Below are 19,420 nucleotides of genomic sequence, written 5' to 3' on the forward strand. Positions count from 1 at the left end.
AGAAGTCTTGTGTCATGTTGTTTGGTTCTAGATGTATGCTTCATTCATCGTCTGAGTGATTGGTTTATAGAAACAGAGCCTTTTTTCCCTATACCAGAAAGACAACGAGTGCAACAAGACCTTTGTTTAGCACTGACACAGCGCTGTGGACGTCTTACAATGCAAGACAAACCAGGGATTGAACCACCCGTACGATCAAAATGTACAGTCAGAATTTGAAAAAACAGCCAACTGCTACCTAACACTAGAGCAAGAATACACAACATTTGACCCAGCATATCATTTACTTGAGCCAACTGTGTGTCTGTGCCACTAACCTGGGGCTGGACGGACCGTGTACATTTCAAGACTTTGTTTATAGGAAGATATATCCAAAGTGGAGGAAACAAGAAAAGAACTTGTATTTGTTTTTTTGTCCTCTCCGCCACCAGAAGACGACTTTACAGGGAGGAAAGCGTGCAGCAGCTCCAGTAGACAGACCTTTAGTTAGGGGAGCTGTAGTGCCCAGTGCTCTACTCCCGCTGAAGAGTCCCTCTGGTGGTGGGGGAGGACGTATTGAGAATACAAGTCACTTTCTCACTTCTTCCACTTTGGATTTAATCCGACAAACAAACTACCAGAACACACACGGACCATGTACCCTTTATTTGTGGACGAGCCCTCGGGACAGCTCTACTTCCTCGTCCTCTCATGTTGGACTCAGGACAGACTGGATGCTACAGAGACTCACTATCGCCTCTAGAGGAACAAGTGATATTACAACACAGGACGGGCCGGGGCTAGCGGGTCAGCAGATATCTCTGCAACACAATACGTAGACGTCTTCGACACACCGTCAACACTCTAATCATGTTTAAACTAAAACTCTGAGCAGATCGTTCACATTTGTCCTTTCAATCTGGGAAAAACTTGATGAAAGACCAAACCAACAGTCCAGGACATGAATAACCCTGAGACAAGAACTTGACCCAGCAATCTTCTGGTAAGTGGTCAACAACCCATGTTCTGTAATTGCTCCATTATCAAATCTGGTAAAGTATTTGTTTCACCTTTGGGACTTTGGGTCTCCTTCAAATCCAGAAATGGAAACATGTTACCGTTACAAACGCCATACTGACAACTTCTGTCCATCTCAAACTTAAGAGATGGACACATAGGACCTCAAGTTCCATCATTGACGGCTGACTGAGTGTGCGTTGTCCTCATGTCTGGTTGCAGGTTTGATCCGTCTGCGCTCCAGCCCGCCCCCCCACCTCCAGGGAGTGGAGTACGTCCTCAATGTCACCGCAGCGGACGACAACGCCTCAGGCGGACCTCAGGCCTTGTCGTCTACAGCCCAGGTCATAGTGGGGGTGGACGACGTGAATAACAACAAGCCCGTCTTTGAGAAGGTAAGACGAGCAGCAATGGCGCACTTGCATCGTTAAACCTCGCTGCTGCTTGCTCGTTATCTAGTCGTGTCTGAAACAGTGTTGTGGCGTCTGCTCTCCTGGTTGCTATGCCATTTATTGCTCTGCTTGCCGGTCTTCTTAATACATCTCAATGACTTCTCACTCAGTCCTTTTTCTGTACTAGTTCTATTTTTCCTGTCTCTATCTCTCCCATGTAACTCTTCCCCATCACTCCCGTGGCTCCCTCTCTTTGTCAGTCTGCGTCCTCTATTTATTAGCCTCCGTCTCTCCTCTCTGGAGGAGCGATTAGCCGGCTTGACCCTCGTCTCTCTGCTACATCATCTCGGCCTTTTAATTAAAGCTTTGAGGGATGTGGGAGAAATCCCGACCGGCCCACTCTGGAAGCGCTACGTCTCCACCCTTTTTTTTCTTGTCATGTCTCCATTTTAAATGAGGTGACTTTTCGAGCCCCCTGTGGTAGCGCGAGCCAAGATTAGGTGCGTCGGCTTGCCGAGTAAACCCCAATCCATCGCCAAGTGTTTCCCTTTCGGCTTCACCGAGTAGCAGGAAGACGCAGAGGGACGGGTGACAAGATGAGAGCCAAGAGAAAAGATGAAGAGGAGAGGGATTCATGTGATCTGTGTGCTCCGAGTCTCTCTCTCAGGATCTCCTGCTGGCATCATACTCCAAGTCTGTGATTCATTGGCTTCTTTCTGTGGGCAGGATGTCGATTGTAACAGACAAAGAAACCCCTGAACCCTGAATACAAAAAAAAGCATGACTGAAGATGAAAAACAACAAATGAAGCAGATACAAAAAATACAAAGACAGAAAAACAACACTACAGTAGATAGAAGAGAAAACTCTGGACAAACGCAGCGGTTGTATTTATGTCTTTGGTCAAAAATGGACAAAGAAAAGTTCTGGAACAGGAAATTGAGAAGATTTGCAGTATTGGTCTCTCAGTTAGTAGAGACATCCAATGTAAGCTGGTGTTTCTTCTGTCGCTGGCAGCTAGCAGCAGGACACTAAAGCAGCAAGGCCCTTAATCTTCTTTTGATACCCAATCTTATATAACGCACTATAGTCTCTCTGGAACTCAGGCTGGAGCAAGACAGAAGGGGCAAAAGGCACACACTGAGATGTGGGAATACAGGGAGGCAGGATGTCTCGTGTTTAGCCAGATCCTGCATTTTACCAGCGGCACAGATATCAGACTACAGACACAAAAAGACATTTGTTAATGTGGGGTCACAGGGGTATTATTACAGGTTTTTTCACACACACGTATATCTTTGTAGTAGAGAAATCTAATTGGTATTATTCCTAAATGATACTAGATTTCTAATAAGTGGATTGTCTAGATGCTTGTACTCTATAGTGAATATCAGAGCCTTCATCAGAGTCCTTACAGAATGCAGTGTTTTCGCCATCAGTTACGTTTTTCAGTCACACGGCCAACCTCTTAGTTTTTAGTGCCACAGCAGACCTTGAGCTCATGTTCCCTTCGATGAAATCAATCCCAATGGGTTCTCTGCTTTGAGGTTACAGAATTTAAATTAAGGAAAAAGAGAGCTACTATCAAATTGGTTCTTTTAGTCGGGCGGCACCCTGATGTATTGGAACAGAAAAAAGTTGGACCTCAAACTCCTTAGCTCCTCAACTTCTCTGAGGGTGAACCCAGTCACCCCGTGAAGCAACATCAGTTCAACTTCTTGGATCTGGGATCTCTTCATTCGGTCTCAGGTGAGGGTCGGACGTGGATCATCTGGTCAATCCAGAGCGTTTCCTTCAAACTCAGCTCCTTCTTTGGCACGGCGGTCCGGCACAACGTCCACATTGCTGACGACTACGCAACCTCAAACTCAAACTCCAGCGAAGTACATGGTGTTAGACTTGAAGGCACTGACTTTCACCCCAACTGCTACACAGCTGCAAACCACCCAAGCGCACGGTAAAGGTCACGGTCTGATGAAGCCAGCCAAAAGCACATCATCTGCAAGAAGCAGAGATGCAATCTTAAGTTCACCAAAGCAGACGCGTCTGTTCCCTGACATTCTGTCCATTCAAATCACAGAATTGGTGACCAGGCACATCAATCACAGCATCTCCTTGTGTTTAGACTCATTGTTGTGTTTGGTGACCGGTCCACACACCTGGGTTCTTTTAACACTGACTGAGCATTTGTGAGCCCTCTGATACATTGCATGAGTGAATGCCTGCATGCAAACCTGCATATCTTCATCAAAGTCCCTCCGTGTTTTGTTGCTTTAAAGCAACAATGTGAAGCTTCTGCTGAATTCAGATGGAAGGGTTGAAGGGGCAAAGAAAGGTAAAGCATTGTTCCACGATAGAAGAATAGAGGACGGGGTAGAGGGGATGGGAAGAGGCAGGAAGTGAGGGAAGATAAAAAAAGAGTTCCACTGTCATTAGTTAGACGTCAAAGCAAGACATCAAGCAGCAGTACTGAGGGATTCCTTCCATTCCACTGTCTGCACATGAGCGTCAGCAATCCAGTGAGACGGGGAAAAAAAGAGCTAGAGAGCGAAAGATGAGAGACCAGAGAGAAGGGGGGAGGGTGGGGGGAGTGAGCGAAACCCAGGCAGCGTGTAAATGAGGATAATAAAGCTCTCTGTGTGTCTGACAAGTTCAGTGATTGACAAAATCTTTGAGAACCCAAACACGGAGCAGCTACCTCACCAAGAACTGAAGGCGCCTAATGAATCTCTATGAGGACTCAAAGATCGACTGCGTAACACCTCATGGAGAGTAGTGTTGGACATCCAGGGAATCGCTCTTTTCTCGGGAATAGCTTTTTTTTAAACACAGATGGCAGATCTGATCAAGAATTCTGAATGTTATTTTGTCACGTTCAGTAGAGTATGTGGTAGATATTTAGAGCAGCACAATGTTTCTATATATGTTTAATGCATGCACTGCAGGTGCCACCCTTATAGGAGTAAATGTCCATGTGTCACATTCCGTTTTTTATTCTTTTTGTCGAACACATGCATAAGACATATTATGTCTGTGGAACATCTGTTCACCACAGTCTTTTTGAAATAGTGGGTTGTCTACCTTCTATACTGCTGTTGTAGTTATATGAGCGGTTTATTGTGCATTCAATTATTCAGTAAAATCTCAAACATGGCACAACAACAAAAGGCTTTACTCAGCTGACAGAAATGTACCTGCTTCATGTCATATTTCTTTCTAACTGCAGCTATTTGCTAGAACACTGCTGAAGGCTTCCTGTGAAGCGTGGCGCCCCACTTCCAATAAAAAAGAGGACTTGTTGTGGACAGAGCTAACAAAGCGGGTGCCGAGAGATCAGCAGATTTCATGGTTACCAAAGCGCAGTGAGCACATCAACACACAGCCATTGAGCACCGTTGCCAATAGCCTCCACTCCGATGGGTGCTGGGATCGGCTTCAAGACCCCTGAACCCCATCACCACTATCCAGCTCACACAGATAAATGTAGCAAATCAATGAATGGAAATGGTGCAGGCTTCCTACTTTCTTTCTTCATCAATCTGTCCTTTCAAAATAAATTCCACCTCCCACATACTCTCGAATTAGAGTTTCGACAGAACGGAGCACTGATCCAAGTTTTCTCCACACTTTCATTGCTGTGATCTCCTCTTCCTCCTACCTCCGCCCGCTGTCTTAATTCTCCTCAGTGTCAGCAGTACAGAGAGAGCACGTCAGTCCTGGAGAACCAGCCAGCGGGGACGTTCGTTCTGCAGGTTCACGCTGTGGATGCTGACGAGGGCTCCAATGGCAGGGTCACCTACGGCTTCATGCACAAAGACTCCACTGTGCCCGCATTCAGTATCCACCCAGACACCGGTACTTACACACACACACACACACACACACACTCACACACTTGTACAACAAGGCATGCAGGGTGCCTTTGCAAGTCTACAATTTAAAGCTAAAATCTTATAGATCTTTTTTAATACTAGACTCAGTTAAAGGTGCAGTAGTTGTCATTTTGCAGAGAAATGGATCATAACTTAAACGCCTCTTGGCTTCAGTGGTGAAATGTGTTTCACTTTTAATCTGTTTGAGGCATATTATTAACTCCTTATATTCACAGATTTAAAATGTTGAGGGCTTTGAAACCAAAAGCTTCGGCTTGATACATTCTGGAAAACATAGAGTAGGTTTGATAAACGGTTTTGCAGAATAAGTTGAAACAATTTAATGAATCTTTAATGTATCAAATTATTTATCCCTTTCTGAACAAATGTATCTACTGTCTTTGTGCAATGAAACATGTGTTATCGTGATTTGCTTCCAGTATCAACGTCATGTTGTGTCCCAAATCCATGATTCTACCTCTATACAGTGTGCTCTACATACGAAACGTTTTGGGATACTGTTTTTGCATTTGGTATACAAGAAATGAGCATAATTAACCATTTTTACTAACAGGAAATTGTGCAATACTGTTGGATGTCTATGAAGGTTTGTTAAAAGCCCTGGAATATGATTGGGCATCGAGGCAGATGTATTGGTTAGAACGATCCCACGGCCAGAAACTGCAGCAGGGAACCTTTCCCAGAGCAGGAACCTTTCCCATGTTGTGTTTGCACGTTTACTCGTGAGGTCACACGGTCATGTCAAGGGTTTGGATGCAATGTCAAAAAAATAAAGACTAATAAGTGCCAAACAGTATCCACCTTTCACCTCAGAAGCAGCAGTATTGAGTATGGGCCCTGGACAACACCACGCTTGACTTAAACATGGCTATCTTGACTTTGGAAAACAAAATGTAGCAAATATATACGTGGACGTAAATGTGCTGAACAGTCGTATCCGATACCAGATTGGCCTTTTGTCACCGATAAACGATCCGGCAGTTTAAAATATAGAATAAATGTATTTCTCTTTAGTTTTGATGATAATTACTTCAGTCTCCCTTCTTCTTCTGCTCTCCATCTGCTCTACTGTCTTTAAAATGTAGCTTCAAGGCAAGCAGAGGAAATCGTTTTTCGTGTTAAATTGCAAATGCTCTGGGGACTCGAGTCTAAGCGTCATTTGGTACGATTTAGCTGTCTGATCAAACTCGTTATCTCCGTGTCTCCAGGAGTGATTGTGACAGCCAGGAAATTTGATCGTGAACGCCAACGGGAGTACGCAGTGACAGTGACTGCCACTGACCAGGCGGCTGACCCACTGATTGGCATTTGTCAGCTCAACATCCTCATCCTGGACCAGAACGACAACAGTCCCAAGTTTGAGAACATCCGATATGAGTGTAAGTAGATATCAGTGTAAACGTGTGAGCGATGGTCACTGAGAGCTCAGCCCACTGCAGCTTGCAGCGAGGAAAACATCTTCACTATTTTGACAACAAACACTTGATTCATTTATCCAGTTACTGATGCACGTTCCTCAGTTTGTCGTGCCTCCTGGCAACCCTGTCTCCTACTAAGTCTCATTCCCGTATAACTTAACTCTCAATTATCTTTTGAGTGAAATGTATTTTTTTCCGGATTGCGGCAGTTACAGTTAATAGTTTGAAACGCGTGGTTAACGGTGTTAATTGAAACAAAACAAACAAAGCAACAAAAAAAGACTACAAAACGACTATATTAGTATGAAAACACATCATGTTTTGGCTTAAAATGACCCTGACCTCCCCTTACATTACAACACATTACATTCTTTTCTTGATTTGTTGGTGTTTTTCTGAAGTTGCTGCTGAATACACGGTACAGAAGGCCTCTCAGAACCACCGAGGACTAAAGCACACCTCTCTTTCTTCCCCAACAGACTTCCTTCGCGAGGATACAATGATCGGGACCAGTTTCCTGCGGGTGGCGGCTCATGACGATGACTTTGGCACCAACGCAGCCGTCGCGTACTCCATGTCCAGTGAACAGCCTGAGTATCTCAGGGTCAACCCACTGACAGGCTGGGTGTACGTCAACCAGCCCATTTCCCAGGTACACACTGAACTGTATGCAAACAGACAATACCAAACCAAAGGGAAAGTTTCAGCTTGCTATTTCAAAGCTTACATCACACAGTATGTTATATATTTGTTTCCAGTTTTGCAATTATATATCTAGCAACTGTACAAGCAAACAACATGGCACCATTCCTAGTACATGGCCAGAAAAGCAAGTATATTTGCATTCAAGTACTTTATTGCTGTGAACGAGGTGGCAGAAGTCCAGCGGCAAGGAGCAGACCTGAATATGGGATAATGTCTTCACTGCCTTTTCTTTGGCATCGGGAGAAATAACATTGCTGATATTTTCCTCATCTCGCTGCCTCTAACCCTTTGCTTCACCACCAGCAAGAAAAACAATCTAGGTGGGAACATGAACAAGCAATAGAGTGAGATTGCCACGTAGTGTGCGCAAAACAAGTCTGTGAGTGCCATAATGATCATCCCCCCCCCAAAAAAAAAAAGTAACAACTCGCCATCTTCCATTGCCAAGAGGAATGAATGTCTGTATCCTCAGCACCTTGTATCTTACACCAACACAGGGCACCATGCCAGTGTGTTGCCTTGCAGAGAGAACAGTTCGCACGAGAACACATTCACATTCGAAGATGCAAAACCTTTCCACGAATGAGTTCAACTGGATAAAGTACAATACACTAGCAGGCACTGCCTGCACGCTTATTTCAGCCTATGCCTATGTGGGCATCTCAGTTGTGTTAATTGCTAACAGCAAATATTTTAAAACCACAAAGAATTCTTAAAAATGTGAAAAACTGTCTTTATGAAAATTATTTTAGTCATGAATTTGAAATACCTTTTATAGTGGAAGGATGTGCAAATAACCTTCATCACATGTTGCATAAAGAAGAAGGCCATGAACAGAATTCTACTTGTTTCTTTTTATTCTACAACATGCAACACAAGTGTGCATCTCTCTTCATCTGTGTGCATTTATTACCACAGAGGACCTACATCACCAGGGAAATCGTGGCCACTGACGGCGGGAACAGGAGCAGTTCGGTGGAGCTGGCCGTCACCATCACCAACGTGAAGAACCAGCCTCCACAGTGGGACAAAGACAGCTACAGCGTGGTCATACCAGAAAACACCGTCCGAGACACAGCCATCGTGGTACGTTGGGGGCGACGGGGGGGGGGGGGGGGGGGGGGGGGGGGGGGGGCGACGGGTAGTTGGCAGACAGAGGACGCAGATGCACAAGATTAACAAGTCAAAATAGGCACGCATTTGTATTCATATAGCATCTTATAAACAAGGGGGCAGTGGTGGCCGAAAGCGTGGAGATGCAGGCTCGTTGTGAGCTGATCGAGGCTCTTCAACCCAGCTGGGAAAGCAGCAGTGAAGAAACGGTGGATAAATAAATAAAAGGTTCAGGAATTAAAAATGCAATACAAAGTAAGATGTATTAAAGTAAGGTAAAAGACAAAGCAATACTAATAAAACACAAATAGAATTATAGTGCAGCTACTGTGCTGCAGTGTTGCTCCAAATGAAATTGCAGAAAGAACTATGCAGTGGATAAATGAATCACTCAAAGGCACAGGAAAAAAACAAACAGGGATCTATACACACACACACGTGTAAGCAGGCAGATATGCACGCACATGTTTCTACTTCAGTCAGGAACACTCTCGTCATAGATTTAACCATTTATCGCAACAGATGGAAATACAGTTATGTTCTAAAAAAAAAATGCTCACTGGATTAGCCGAGCAGCGTGCAAAGCCAAAACGGGGAGCACATACACGAGTGGGCCCAACAACAAGACATCGAATACCGTCTGAACCTTTGCGTGATGGAAAGTTGGAGGGGGCGGCGCTGCGGTGTGCAGCAGCTTTGGTTTAGCGGGGATCAGTGAGGAGGTGTGTGACTGATAACAGACAATGACTCAATCAGCTGGCTGTCAGCCCGTTACAGCTGGGGGGCGTATGACTCCGTGTCCTGCAGGAACTAATGTGATGCCTCATTTCCTGAAAAAGTCTCAATGCTGTTATGTTGTTGTTTAGTCAAATGTGCCTTTATTTGGATGTTTTAGAATGTATCCTTTCAATCCACGACATGCACTGTAAACACTGATTGGGCCGTGCACATAAAAAGGTGGCAGATCTTCCCTTTCACCTCATTAGATTTGAAGTCTCAAACATTCAGTTAATCTGAGTCACTGATGAGCAACAAAAGAGTAACTCTGGAACACATGTTTCGGGACGTCGGGGGAGCTACAGTTATAGAAAAATGCAGACGTTAAAAAACGGCCTTAATTCCATTGATTATCTTCGCAGTTATGTATCCTGTCAAGTGCATTTGATTACTCGTATTGCCCTTTCATGCCACTACACGGTTTCAACTAATCAACAAAATTTTCCCAAGGATCTCTTGAAGGCAATTAAGTTCATTAAAGTTGCTGATGAATATTTCAAACAGAGCGATGGAAATGAAAAGACAGAGGAGAGTGCTTCACATGAGAGAGTGTGTGTGTGTGTGTGTGTGTGTGTGTGTGTGTGTGTGTGTGTGTGTGTGTGTGTGTGTGTGTGTGTGTGTGTGAGAGAACATGTTACTGTTAAAGAGACGGAGTGCGGTCCCCACAGTGCCGTGTATTAATCGAGACGGTAGTGCGGTGTTGATTTGCCGTTTGTGCAACGCTGCAATGACTCTCAGTGGGCTGTTATAGCTCTACCGTGGAAACTTGAGCGTTTTATGACCGAAATCAGCACACGCATGTTTGCCAGTCCTGCATGCCTGATGGGATGTCTCATTGTAACTGCTACGCTTCGCAGATTGAATACATACAGCCAGTTCCCCCATAAGCACGTCATGTCAGAGATGGCGTTTTTTTTTGTTTTAATTGGGGTGTATATGGCATCAGCTGTGAATGAGGTCTCCTTAATTAGTTCATAGAGACTGCAGAATGAAGAACAGTGTGTTTCCCTTTGATCCCAGCGGGGTTGTTGTCTAGTCCAACAGTTTAGGACTGACTGCCTTAATATTTTAGTGTTCATTATCATGCTATGAACGCCTTTCTTTTTCCATTGGGTGGATCATTTTCTGCCATTTGGAATGCACACTCCCATTAACGCTCAGCAGCTGCTGTCCTGTGCGTCTGTTCCGGTCCTCAGGGTCATTGCTGGCTGGAGGGATTTTTTTCCCAGCTCTCCAAATTGATAATTGGAAACATGTAAAACTTCTGTCAATTGGAAATTAGTGTCCGTTTTCAATATTTGGTTCTGTTGGTCATCTCTCACTTACATTAAGTGATCATGAGTGACTTTTATTCCAAAAGTGAGAGGATGAGTAATTTCCCTTTTTAAACGATCAAGTGTTCGCATGCTTGCACGGACACAGAGCACACCGCTCACACAGGCTGTGTCGGCTCTAAATGTTTCTTCACTTATTGGGTGAGACGACCAATAGGACAAATCCCAGGAAGTCAGAGTCATTTTAAATGTCATCTTACGTCATGCCATCTACAACAACTGGCTGTAGTCCGTTATTCAAAGTCCCACCGACCTATGCAGGCGAACATGAGCGAGATATATCATGTCTTATCCAAACGTGACCTTGAATCCTCTTCTTTGTTCCAAAACAGACCATCAAAGCCACCTCCCCGCTCGGGGATCCCAGGGTGACTTACAACCTGGAGGACGGCATGGTCCCCGAGACCAACATGCCAGTTCGCTTCTACTTGACCCCCAACCGAGAGGACGGTTCCGCCTCCATCCTTGTGGCGGAGCCCCTGGACTACGAGACCACCAGGAACTTCATGCTGCGGGTTCGAGCTCAGAACGTCGCCGCTGTACCGCTGGCGGCCTTCACCACGGTCCACATCAATGTCACAGGTGAGCCTTATTGGATCGTATGCGCTTTATTTGAAGCAGTTTTTACCGATCCTCAAATGTAATTCATTCCTCGAACCGTGCGTTACCGTTTGTTGTCTCCTAGCACTGTTGTGTTTCTGTGTAATAGTTCGGCATTTCAGGTGAATTATGTTTTTTTTACATATATTTTCCTGACACTTGCAATTCCATGATGACATTAAACACAGCATTGTTATTTCATTAATAAGTGTAAAATCAAACTCACATCAACGCTACATTCTGAAGCTAAAGAGCATACTGTAACTGTCATCAAGGGGATCTGGTTGGTTTTCCCTCGTAATTAGAGAGTTTAGGTCAGAGGTCGGCAACCTTTACTCTCCAAAGAGACATTTTGCTCTATTTTCCACCAAATACAATGTGTCTGGAGCCGCAAAAGTTGTTTGATGTCACAGCTTATAAAGTTTTGTATATAGTTATATTATAGATACAAAATCTATAGTTTGTTGTATTTATGAAAATATAGAACAAGAATAAAGACAATTCTTGACATTTTATTGCTATTTTACCTGTTATAATAATATCAAACTCTTATGAAGAGCAGAAAGAAACTTTTCGCTCATCTCCAGCGTGTTTTCAGCAAATGCTGTGTGTTTGTTCTGTAAGTGTGTTTGCTAATTTCTCTCCACATTTCAAGCATACAGGTAAACCAGCATCGTAAACCAGCAACACTAGGAGTTTAATAATATACGTATTCGTATTAAACCGTTCGGTACGAGGCTTACAAACCGAACAATACGTTTGAATAATACTAGTGCATTTGGAAAATGCAGAAGCTTAAATTGTAGGAAATATAATGTTTTCGGTGGACGTCGCTCATGCAGGAGACAACGAGCTGTGACCTCTGAACCCGGAACAAAAAAACCCAAAACAAAAGACAGCTGATGCGCCGCACTTCTGAGAGGCTAAACTAGCTTAACAAACAAAAACTCCGAATGACGGTATGCTCCGTAATTAACAGACAATGCATATAGTCCAAATCTATATGATTAACATATATTCATATGACACATTAACCCTTTTTAGCATTATCACCTGATGTGTTTTGGTTCAACAGTTTGTGTACTTTCATTCATTTCCATTTAAGAGGAAAAACAAATCTTAAATCTTGAACATACAGACAAGCTCACAATGTTCCGTGGAGCTGTGTGAACTGTCTACGTGCCGAAGAAATGATTTGTAGAATGATTTGTCAACACGACAAAACTTTGATGTGCACATAAGCAGAGGGGGCTCTGTGGCAGTTGCACAACATTTAATCAGCGGGTTTGCTGCGCTTAACTGTTGCTTGATAGTGACATCATCGGTCCAGTTAGAGGCTGCAGATGGAACAGAGACCTGCCTTCACATGGCTGTAAAAACCGCTGCAAAGGAAAGAATGTTAGTTTAGTATTTCCAAGTGTCTTGGCAGACAGAGCTTTATTCTGCCGAGCCGGCATTAATATCATGACCGCTGGTTCAAAACATTGCATTATCATGTTGTAGAACTTAATTCTAAGAGCACCATAAACCGCCATCCATGGATGTGTGATGCAGGAGTTTCTCAGTGGCCTCTGATTAGAAGGCATTCATATCAGCGTTGGTCTCGCTGTGTTCAGGGCTGATTTGAAACAGTTATTGGCCAATTGAGCCATTTTCAACCCATGAAATCCAGCTTTTTATAGGTTTGTCAACATTAGCGCCAGCACTGATGCTGAAACCAGTTCACAGCGCACGTGTAAGTGAGGTTAGGTTGATTAATCAGCATCATTTACTATCAGCTATGATGTCTGGAGGATGTAAGAGCCTTTCAACCTTGACAAAGGCAGCGTAGACCAGATCCACTCCTTCGCTTCCTACCTTTAACAATAAAAGCACTTGACAAATACAATAGCTGTTTACCAGAGGGAACTCAAATTCACTCAGAGCATTTTGCTAAAAGTAAACCTAATAAAACAGTCTACAGCAGCTCAGGCTATACAGCTTGCTTCAGACAGAGTGGATCCGGGTCGTCTGCACAAACCAATTCAAACCTTTTATTGAAAAAGTGTCCCAAATCGCATTGCTGCCCGTATGAATAGTTTTAATGCAACGTATTCGCTGCAGAGTATTTTGCATTTTAATGCTGTTTTTTTGGTCACGCCCCCGCTGTGTAAAGGCCCTCAGTATGATCACTGTAGTCTGGTGTAACTCTGTTTCAGTGACTTCTCTGCTCGTCGTAGCTAAGCTTAACTCGCCGTCATCACTGCTAAATACGTTGGTGTTTGCGAGTCCCTAACTTTGCTCCTCAAAATAACTGTTCCTGCTCCACATGCCCAAGACTCCCCTGCATTTAATCCCTTTGCACCGTGCACACACACACACACACACACACACACACACCTCATTCCATCAATGAGTTTTAATCCAGTGAGGAATATTTAATTCACGCAGACCCTCTCCCTTCTCTTGCTCCTCTCTCTGTCCCTCTTCTAACTTCCCCTTCTCCACTTTTTTCCGCCCTCCCCTCCTCTCGCTTATCTGTCTTAATAAGAAAGCTCTTTGACTCCTCCGGAGGCGTTGCGGCTGAGGCAGGCAGGGAGGTCTTTTAATGGATTTAAGGCCCATTTTTAATTCATAGATTAAGACATTTGCACAGAAGAAAGGGAAGGAGGAATGGCACATGAAGCAGCATTAGATTTAATGTGTTGTCATATCTGAAGTTGACGGCCCGTCTCACTGGTTCATCGTACTATCTGCTTCATCTCTCTGAATAATGTAACTCTCTCTCTTGTTATGGCTAAAGGTAACTGATGTAAGCTCAGGAACATGTTGTGTCCATTATTAATTGGCCTGAGTTGGCATGTTCTGACCCTGAAGAATAACCACAACAGCAAAAATGACATTGGAGGTATAATAAGGTTTAAAATGTCTAAAAAGCGCTGCACATGTGTTTTTTTGGCTTGTTGAGATGCGTCCTTACATTATCCTAAATGTTTCCAACACTTTTCCCATCCGGAGAAATCCATACATTTGAATCAAGGTAACAGTTTGTTTGCCAAACCTGTCCACCTGTCCACCTGTCCACCTGTCCACCTGCCAATTTGACTTTTGGATGCCAGTACCGGGACGTCGGGGAAATATCGAGAAGTTCTCCAAGAAACAAGCTGAGCAAAGGCTGTGTCTGCCGAGCAGCATCGTGGAGAGGAACTGTTTCATTCAGTGGTTTATAATGGTTTATATAGTGGATTTGAATCACGGGCTCTGTTCGTTTCCGAGAGGAGGAGAGCATAGTCGGGTCGAGTCACAGAACAAAAAACTCCTAAACGCCTAGAAGTCAAGTTATCAGAGAATCAAGCGGACCAAACTTCAGTGGCAGCTCGGCTCGCAGCCCCTCCAGGATGTCCTTTGTCCGCCGAACCGCATCAGAGAAACCATCCCGGTAAAAACCTCCGGAGCAATGAACACTTAATGAATCCTAACCGGGAGATGCTGCCTGCATGACAGGAATGATGTTAAAGACAACAACTCCCATGATCCCGCTCTACTTCGCTAAGTCAACAAACTCTCATTTATGCAATTTCTTTAGAGAGAAAAATTACATATTGCTTTAATACATCAATACGTCACTTGTCAGAGCTACAGTAAATGTGTGGGCTCAAAAATAATCAATAAGATGACGAGGGAGCCACTCTGGTGCTGAAGCTGATCCCTCGCAATGTTCTTGTTTCCAGGATTTATATCTCCCATAAAAACAAAATGTAAACGTTGAGAACTAGGATGAACTCGTGTCTATATGTCCCCTCCAATAGCCTCACCATAAAGAGATGTTCTAAGAAACCTGAGTGAGTATGTGCTTGTTTTGTGTTTTATCAATTTAGAAGACTCAATTGTATAAAACAACATCTCAATGTATGATCACGACATGATTCCATCAATTATTATCTTGAATTATCGCACAGCTCTACTCTGAGGCAGGATTTTACAACTCTAAAAAGATATCACAGATTAATATGTTTTTCTTTTGTTACAATGATTACAAGGTAAACAGGCAACTGACCCAGCTGACCTAACGTGAAATCCTTTGTATTGGAGCTAAAGCAGGAGAACCACAATCCACCAAAAGCTTCTGAAGAGTCTAGATACAGAATACTGGGGTGGAAAAAACGATTCAATAGTACCGAGTGAGTCCTGTGACACTGACATTAAGGAACATTGAGAAAAGAAGTTTGTCTTTAAAGTATTTATCTGGACATCTGGACAACAGTGACCACTCATTGGTCAATCATTGAATGGTTAACCACTGAATGGTCCACTGATTGCGTCTCCATTCAGCCCTTTATCTCAGCTGACAACATCATGCCCCTGATTAAGACGCACACACACACACACTGACCACGTCTGACATTTAGTAACCATACGAAAACAAGAAGGGCCAAAACACTGAGTGCTCAGACAATAAAAACAGAGAAGTCATTGGGAAAATGTTCCATCACAATACAGGGCTAAGCGATCAGAAATATATCAGCGATGTTATGTGTCATTCATAGGATCTATAATTGAATTCTTAAATGTAACGGAGGTCAATCCAGTGCAGATAGATTTGAACCCGTGCATTTGGCGTTACCCAGAAACCATGCATTCAGGTCTAAATGCCAACGTGCGTTTGCAAAGACATTTAGACATTTGAACTAAGGGGTGAAGTCATTTAAGATAAGTGGCAAATAAGTGTTATGAAATAATTGTCGGCAAAAGACGCAAATTGAACCGCAATAACCCTTAAATTCTATGCATGAGCTGTCAAATGGGGCTAAACGGAGCAAAGCGATTGCAGGGGATCAATCTATCTTTAAAATATAATGTATGCCTTGGCCTGTTACTGTTTGTTAAAGAACAACATCTTCTCGTTTTAGTTGATAACTGTGCTAATCACAACCATGTGTTGTTAAGAAGCCGGTGTGGTTAGATGGATTGATGGCTAGATGGATGCTACCACCTGGTGCTGCTGCCAATCTGGGCTTTGCTGAGAGCCCATCAATCATCGGAGACGTTTCTATCAAATCCACCACACGTACGATGCAAATACTAATTTTTTTGGTATATCCTAAACACACTCCCTCCTCCTGTTCTCGTCCTCCTCTAGATGTAAATGACAACGTCCCATTTTTCACTTCCTCCATCTACGAGGCCTCGGTCACTGAAGGGGCAGAATCGGGAACTTTGGTTTTCCAGGTTTCAGCCAATGACCTCGACTTGGGTCGCAATGGCAAGGTAAGAACACACACACACACACACACACACACACACACACACACACACACACTGTGGTAATGTTGCTTTTTCAGCATGACCAGTTGAAAAGGATGTTTAGAACTCTGCCCTTTAAATACATGCCCTCAATCATCTCCTTCTGTTTTTGATTATCCAAAACATGTTCTTCCTCTGTGTGGATAAATGAGCTGTTTAACTGTGTTGTAGCTCTTGGCCTTCTATATAATAGTGTCTGCCCCCCCCCCTCCCCCGCTCAGATCTCCTACTCCCTGCTGGAGGATCGCAGTGGAGACCACCAGTACTTCCGTATCGACCCGGAGCTGGGATTCATCTACTCGCAGACTGTGTTTGACCGCGAGACCAAGAGCTCCTACCTGTTGGAGGTTCAGTCCGTGGATGGCTGGGAGTCAGCGCGGCCCGGCAAACATGGACAGTCCAACTCTGGTAAGTGAGACTGCCGCTGAATTAAACAGCCTGAGACTGAATCAGTGGTTGAGTTCTGATTTCTGTGGCGTTTTTTTGCAGTCTGTCCGTGATTGTTCTGTCATTGTTCTCATCTAGCCAAGACAGGTGTCAAGAACAGCAAGTGAAAAAGCTGTCACGAAGTTCAACCGGTACCGTGTTATAGCTGTCAGGGATAAAGAGAAGCTGCAGTTCATAGAGGTGAAACTGTGAATTAGGACGTAGGAAACATTTGGTAATTCAATTCCCCAACAGGTTGTCACCTGCACTTATGTGACAATAGCTCACCAGCATGTCAGCCTTTCTTCTGGAGTCCACAGAGTATGTGGACACCTGAACATCACACCCATAGTGATGTGTTGAACATCTTCTTTAAACTGCTGCTGGAACAGCGTCTAGGAAGACCCTGTCTTTGGGGATTAGCTCCCATTCAGCCACGGGAGCGTGAGTGAGGTCGGCCGCTGATGTTCGGGGATAAGTCTTGGTTTGCACATCGTTCCAAAGATATTGGACGGGGTTGAGGTTTTCTTTTCTTCATGGACCTGGTTTTGTGCACAGTGTCATTGTCATGTAGAGGAAGGGGTCTTCCCCAACCTGTAGCTACAGAGTTAAAAGAACACCAGTGTCTAAAAGATCATCGTATCCTGCAGCATTAAAACAGCCCCAGACCATTATTCATCCCACACCAAAGAGTTGGTACATTCAGGCAGGTAGTGTTCTCCTCACACAATTATGCCCAAACTCAGCTTTCCAATTAGTGAAGCACGATTCATCACTGCAGCCTAGACTTGTCTGCTCAAGAGTCCAGTCACAATGTGCCCTAACACTTGTCAACCAACGCTGCTGGGCTTCTCACATGCCTGCACTCAGGCTCGTGTGCCACTGCTCAGCCAAGGAAATCCTCCGTCCTGAGACTCCCCACAAACCACGCTTGTGCTAATGTTTCTTTTGGGGGCAGTTTGGAACTCTGCAGCGAGTGCCTCCGGTTCTGTTAGCTTGTGTGTGGCCCACTGCTAAACTCTCATTGCTCCCAACCTGGGCACATTTTGCAGAGAACGTGATATCCTTGGACATCGCCATGTTATTAAAAGTCAGTGCGCTCTTCAGTTCAACACACACACATATATATATTTATACAAATGTTTGTAAATTCAGACTGCATGCCTGTATGCTAGCATTGAGCCCACTAACTGGAAGCGCTGTCCATCTATCACAATGTATCAAGTAATACTGCAGTCGTTTAAGTCGACACGTTTGAAGCAGTTGAAGCAATTTTTCTACGTTGAATGCAGTTTCTACCAAACGCAACTGCACACAAGGAAAAATACTGATAAACAAGGATCACCAAATTAAATTAGTTTAGTTTTTTGGACCAATATTGCAATTTTTGATTCAGTATGGAATCTTTTTTAAGTTCCATGTCTTCTGTATTATTCACTTTCCACAAGCAATATCTCATTCTGTTGTATAGCCAACACAACGTTGGATGCAGTCAGCAGCTGCTCCTTCACGTAGGCCGACGTGTTACGATGAAAGAAGATAGATTGATTCATGCATTGATTTGAGTAACGTATCTTAATTCAGCTATTGAAATGTAAAAAACCAACAATCAAGGGAGAATATTATACCTTGTGACGCCACGACTGCTTAACATGTAATATAATCATCGTGACACATTTTCTTAGCTCTTGATTATCTGCAGCGTTTATTCACGGTCTCGCTCTCGCTGTACGCCCACACTAGCACTGAGCCGTTCCTCGAAGGAGCTACGCTACGATGGAACATATAGATGGCGTCAAAGCTTGCTTCTAATCTCGAACCCACATGACACATAAAGTGCAGGGCGGCGTTCTGACCTTGTGGTTGGTTAGATTGTGTTAGATTAGAAAAAAACACTAAAATAAACTCTAGCTTTTGCGATTTGAAAATGACATTCTGCTGCGATTAATCCCCCCCAAGGTGAAAAACTGCCAGACTTTTATATTACTTATGTGATGTTCTTTTCTGAGATAGGATCAGCCGCAGCAGTTCAATTCAAACAAGAAGTAATTATACTGGTTACTGAATCTGTAGCTTTCATGTAAAACTTGATTCTGTTGGTATTAGATTTGTAATCCAGTTTATATAATGATGCTCGTTGCTGTTCTACTGATTGAAAAAGAGGACAAGCCCAAAAAGGGGAAAGCGCCGTAACAGCTGCTCTGTAGACTTCGTTAAAGGCTCCAGATCTTCATTCAAGGCTAGAATAATCTCTGTTTTCCTCTTTCTGTCTCTTTCCCCACATCTGCTCATCGCTCCCTACTGAATGACCAAAGGCCATCTTTCTCTTTCAGTCGCTCTCTCTCTCTCTCTGTCGCTCCATCTCTCCATTTCTCTCATTTGCTGCCAGATGAAATGCATACATTCTCCAGCGGTAGAATAGAGAGACACAGAGAAATGAACAGATGTTGTAGACAGATGGGTGGATGAAGAGAGGTGTTGAA

General features: G+C 43.8%; 1 protein-coding gene across 1 annotated transcript in view; it reads left to right on the forward strand.

Moving 5' to 3' along the window:
• The window catches only part of LOC306700998 (neural-cadherin), a gene marked incomplete at both ends in the record, with an annotated part of 277,168 nt that overhangs the window by 117,771 nt on the left and 139,977 nt on the right, over positions 1-19,420 (forward strand). The window contains 8 exons of the mRNA XM_079166195.1: positions 1,219-1,391; positions 5,075-5,243; positions 6,490-6,660; positions 7,179-7,351; positions 8,323-8,490; positions 10,961-11,210; positions 16,348-16,475; positions 16,733-16,919. Coding sequence (XP_079022321.1) covers positions 1,219-1,391; positions 5,075-5,243; positions 6,490-6,660; positions 7,179-7,351; positions 8,323-8,490; positions 10,961-11,210; positions 16,348-16,475; positions 16,733-16,919 — 1,419 coding nt within the window. The remainder of the gene's footprint in view (positions 1-1,218; positions 1,392-5,074; positions 5,244-6,489; positions 6,661-7,178; positions 7,352-8,322; positions 8,491-10,960; positions 11,211-16,347; positions 16,476-16,732; positions 16,920-19,420) is intronic.

The sequence above is a fragment of the Pholis gunnellus genome (genome assembly GCF_910591455.1).
Source record: "Pholis gunnellus genome assembly, chromosome: 1".
Classification (NCBI taxonomy): Eukaryota; Metazoa; Chordata; class Actinopteri; order Perciformes; family Pholidae; genus Pholis; species Pholis gunnellus.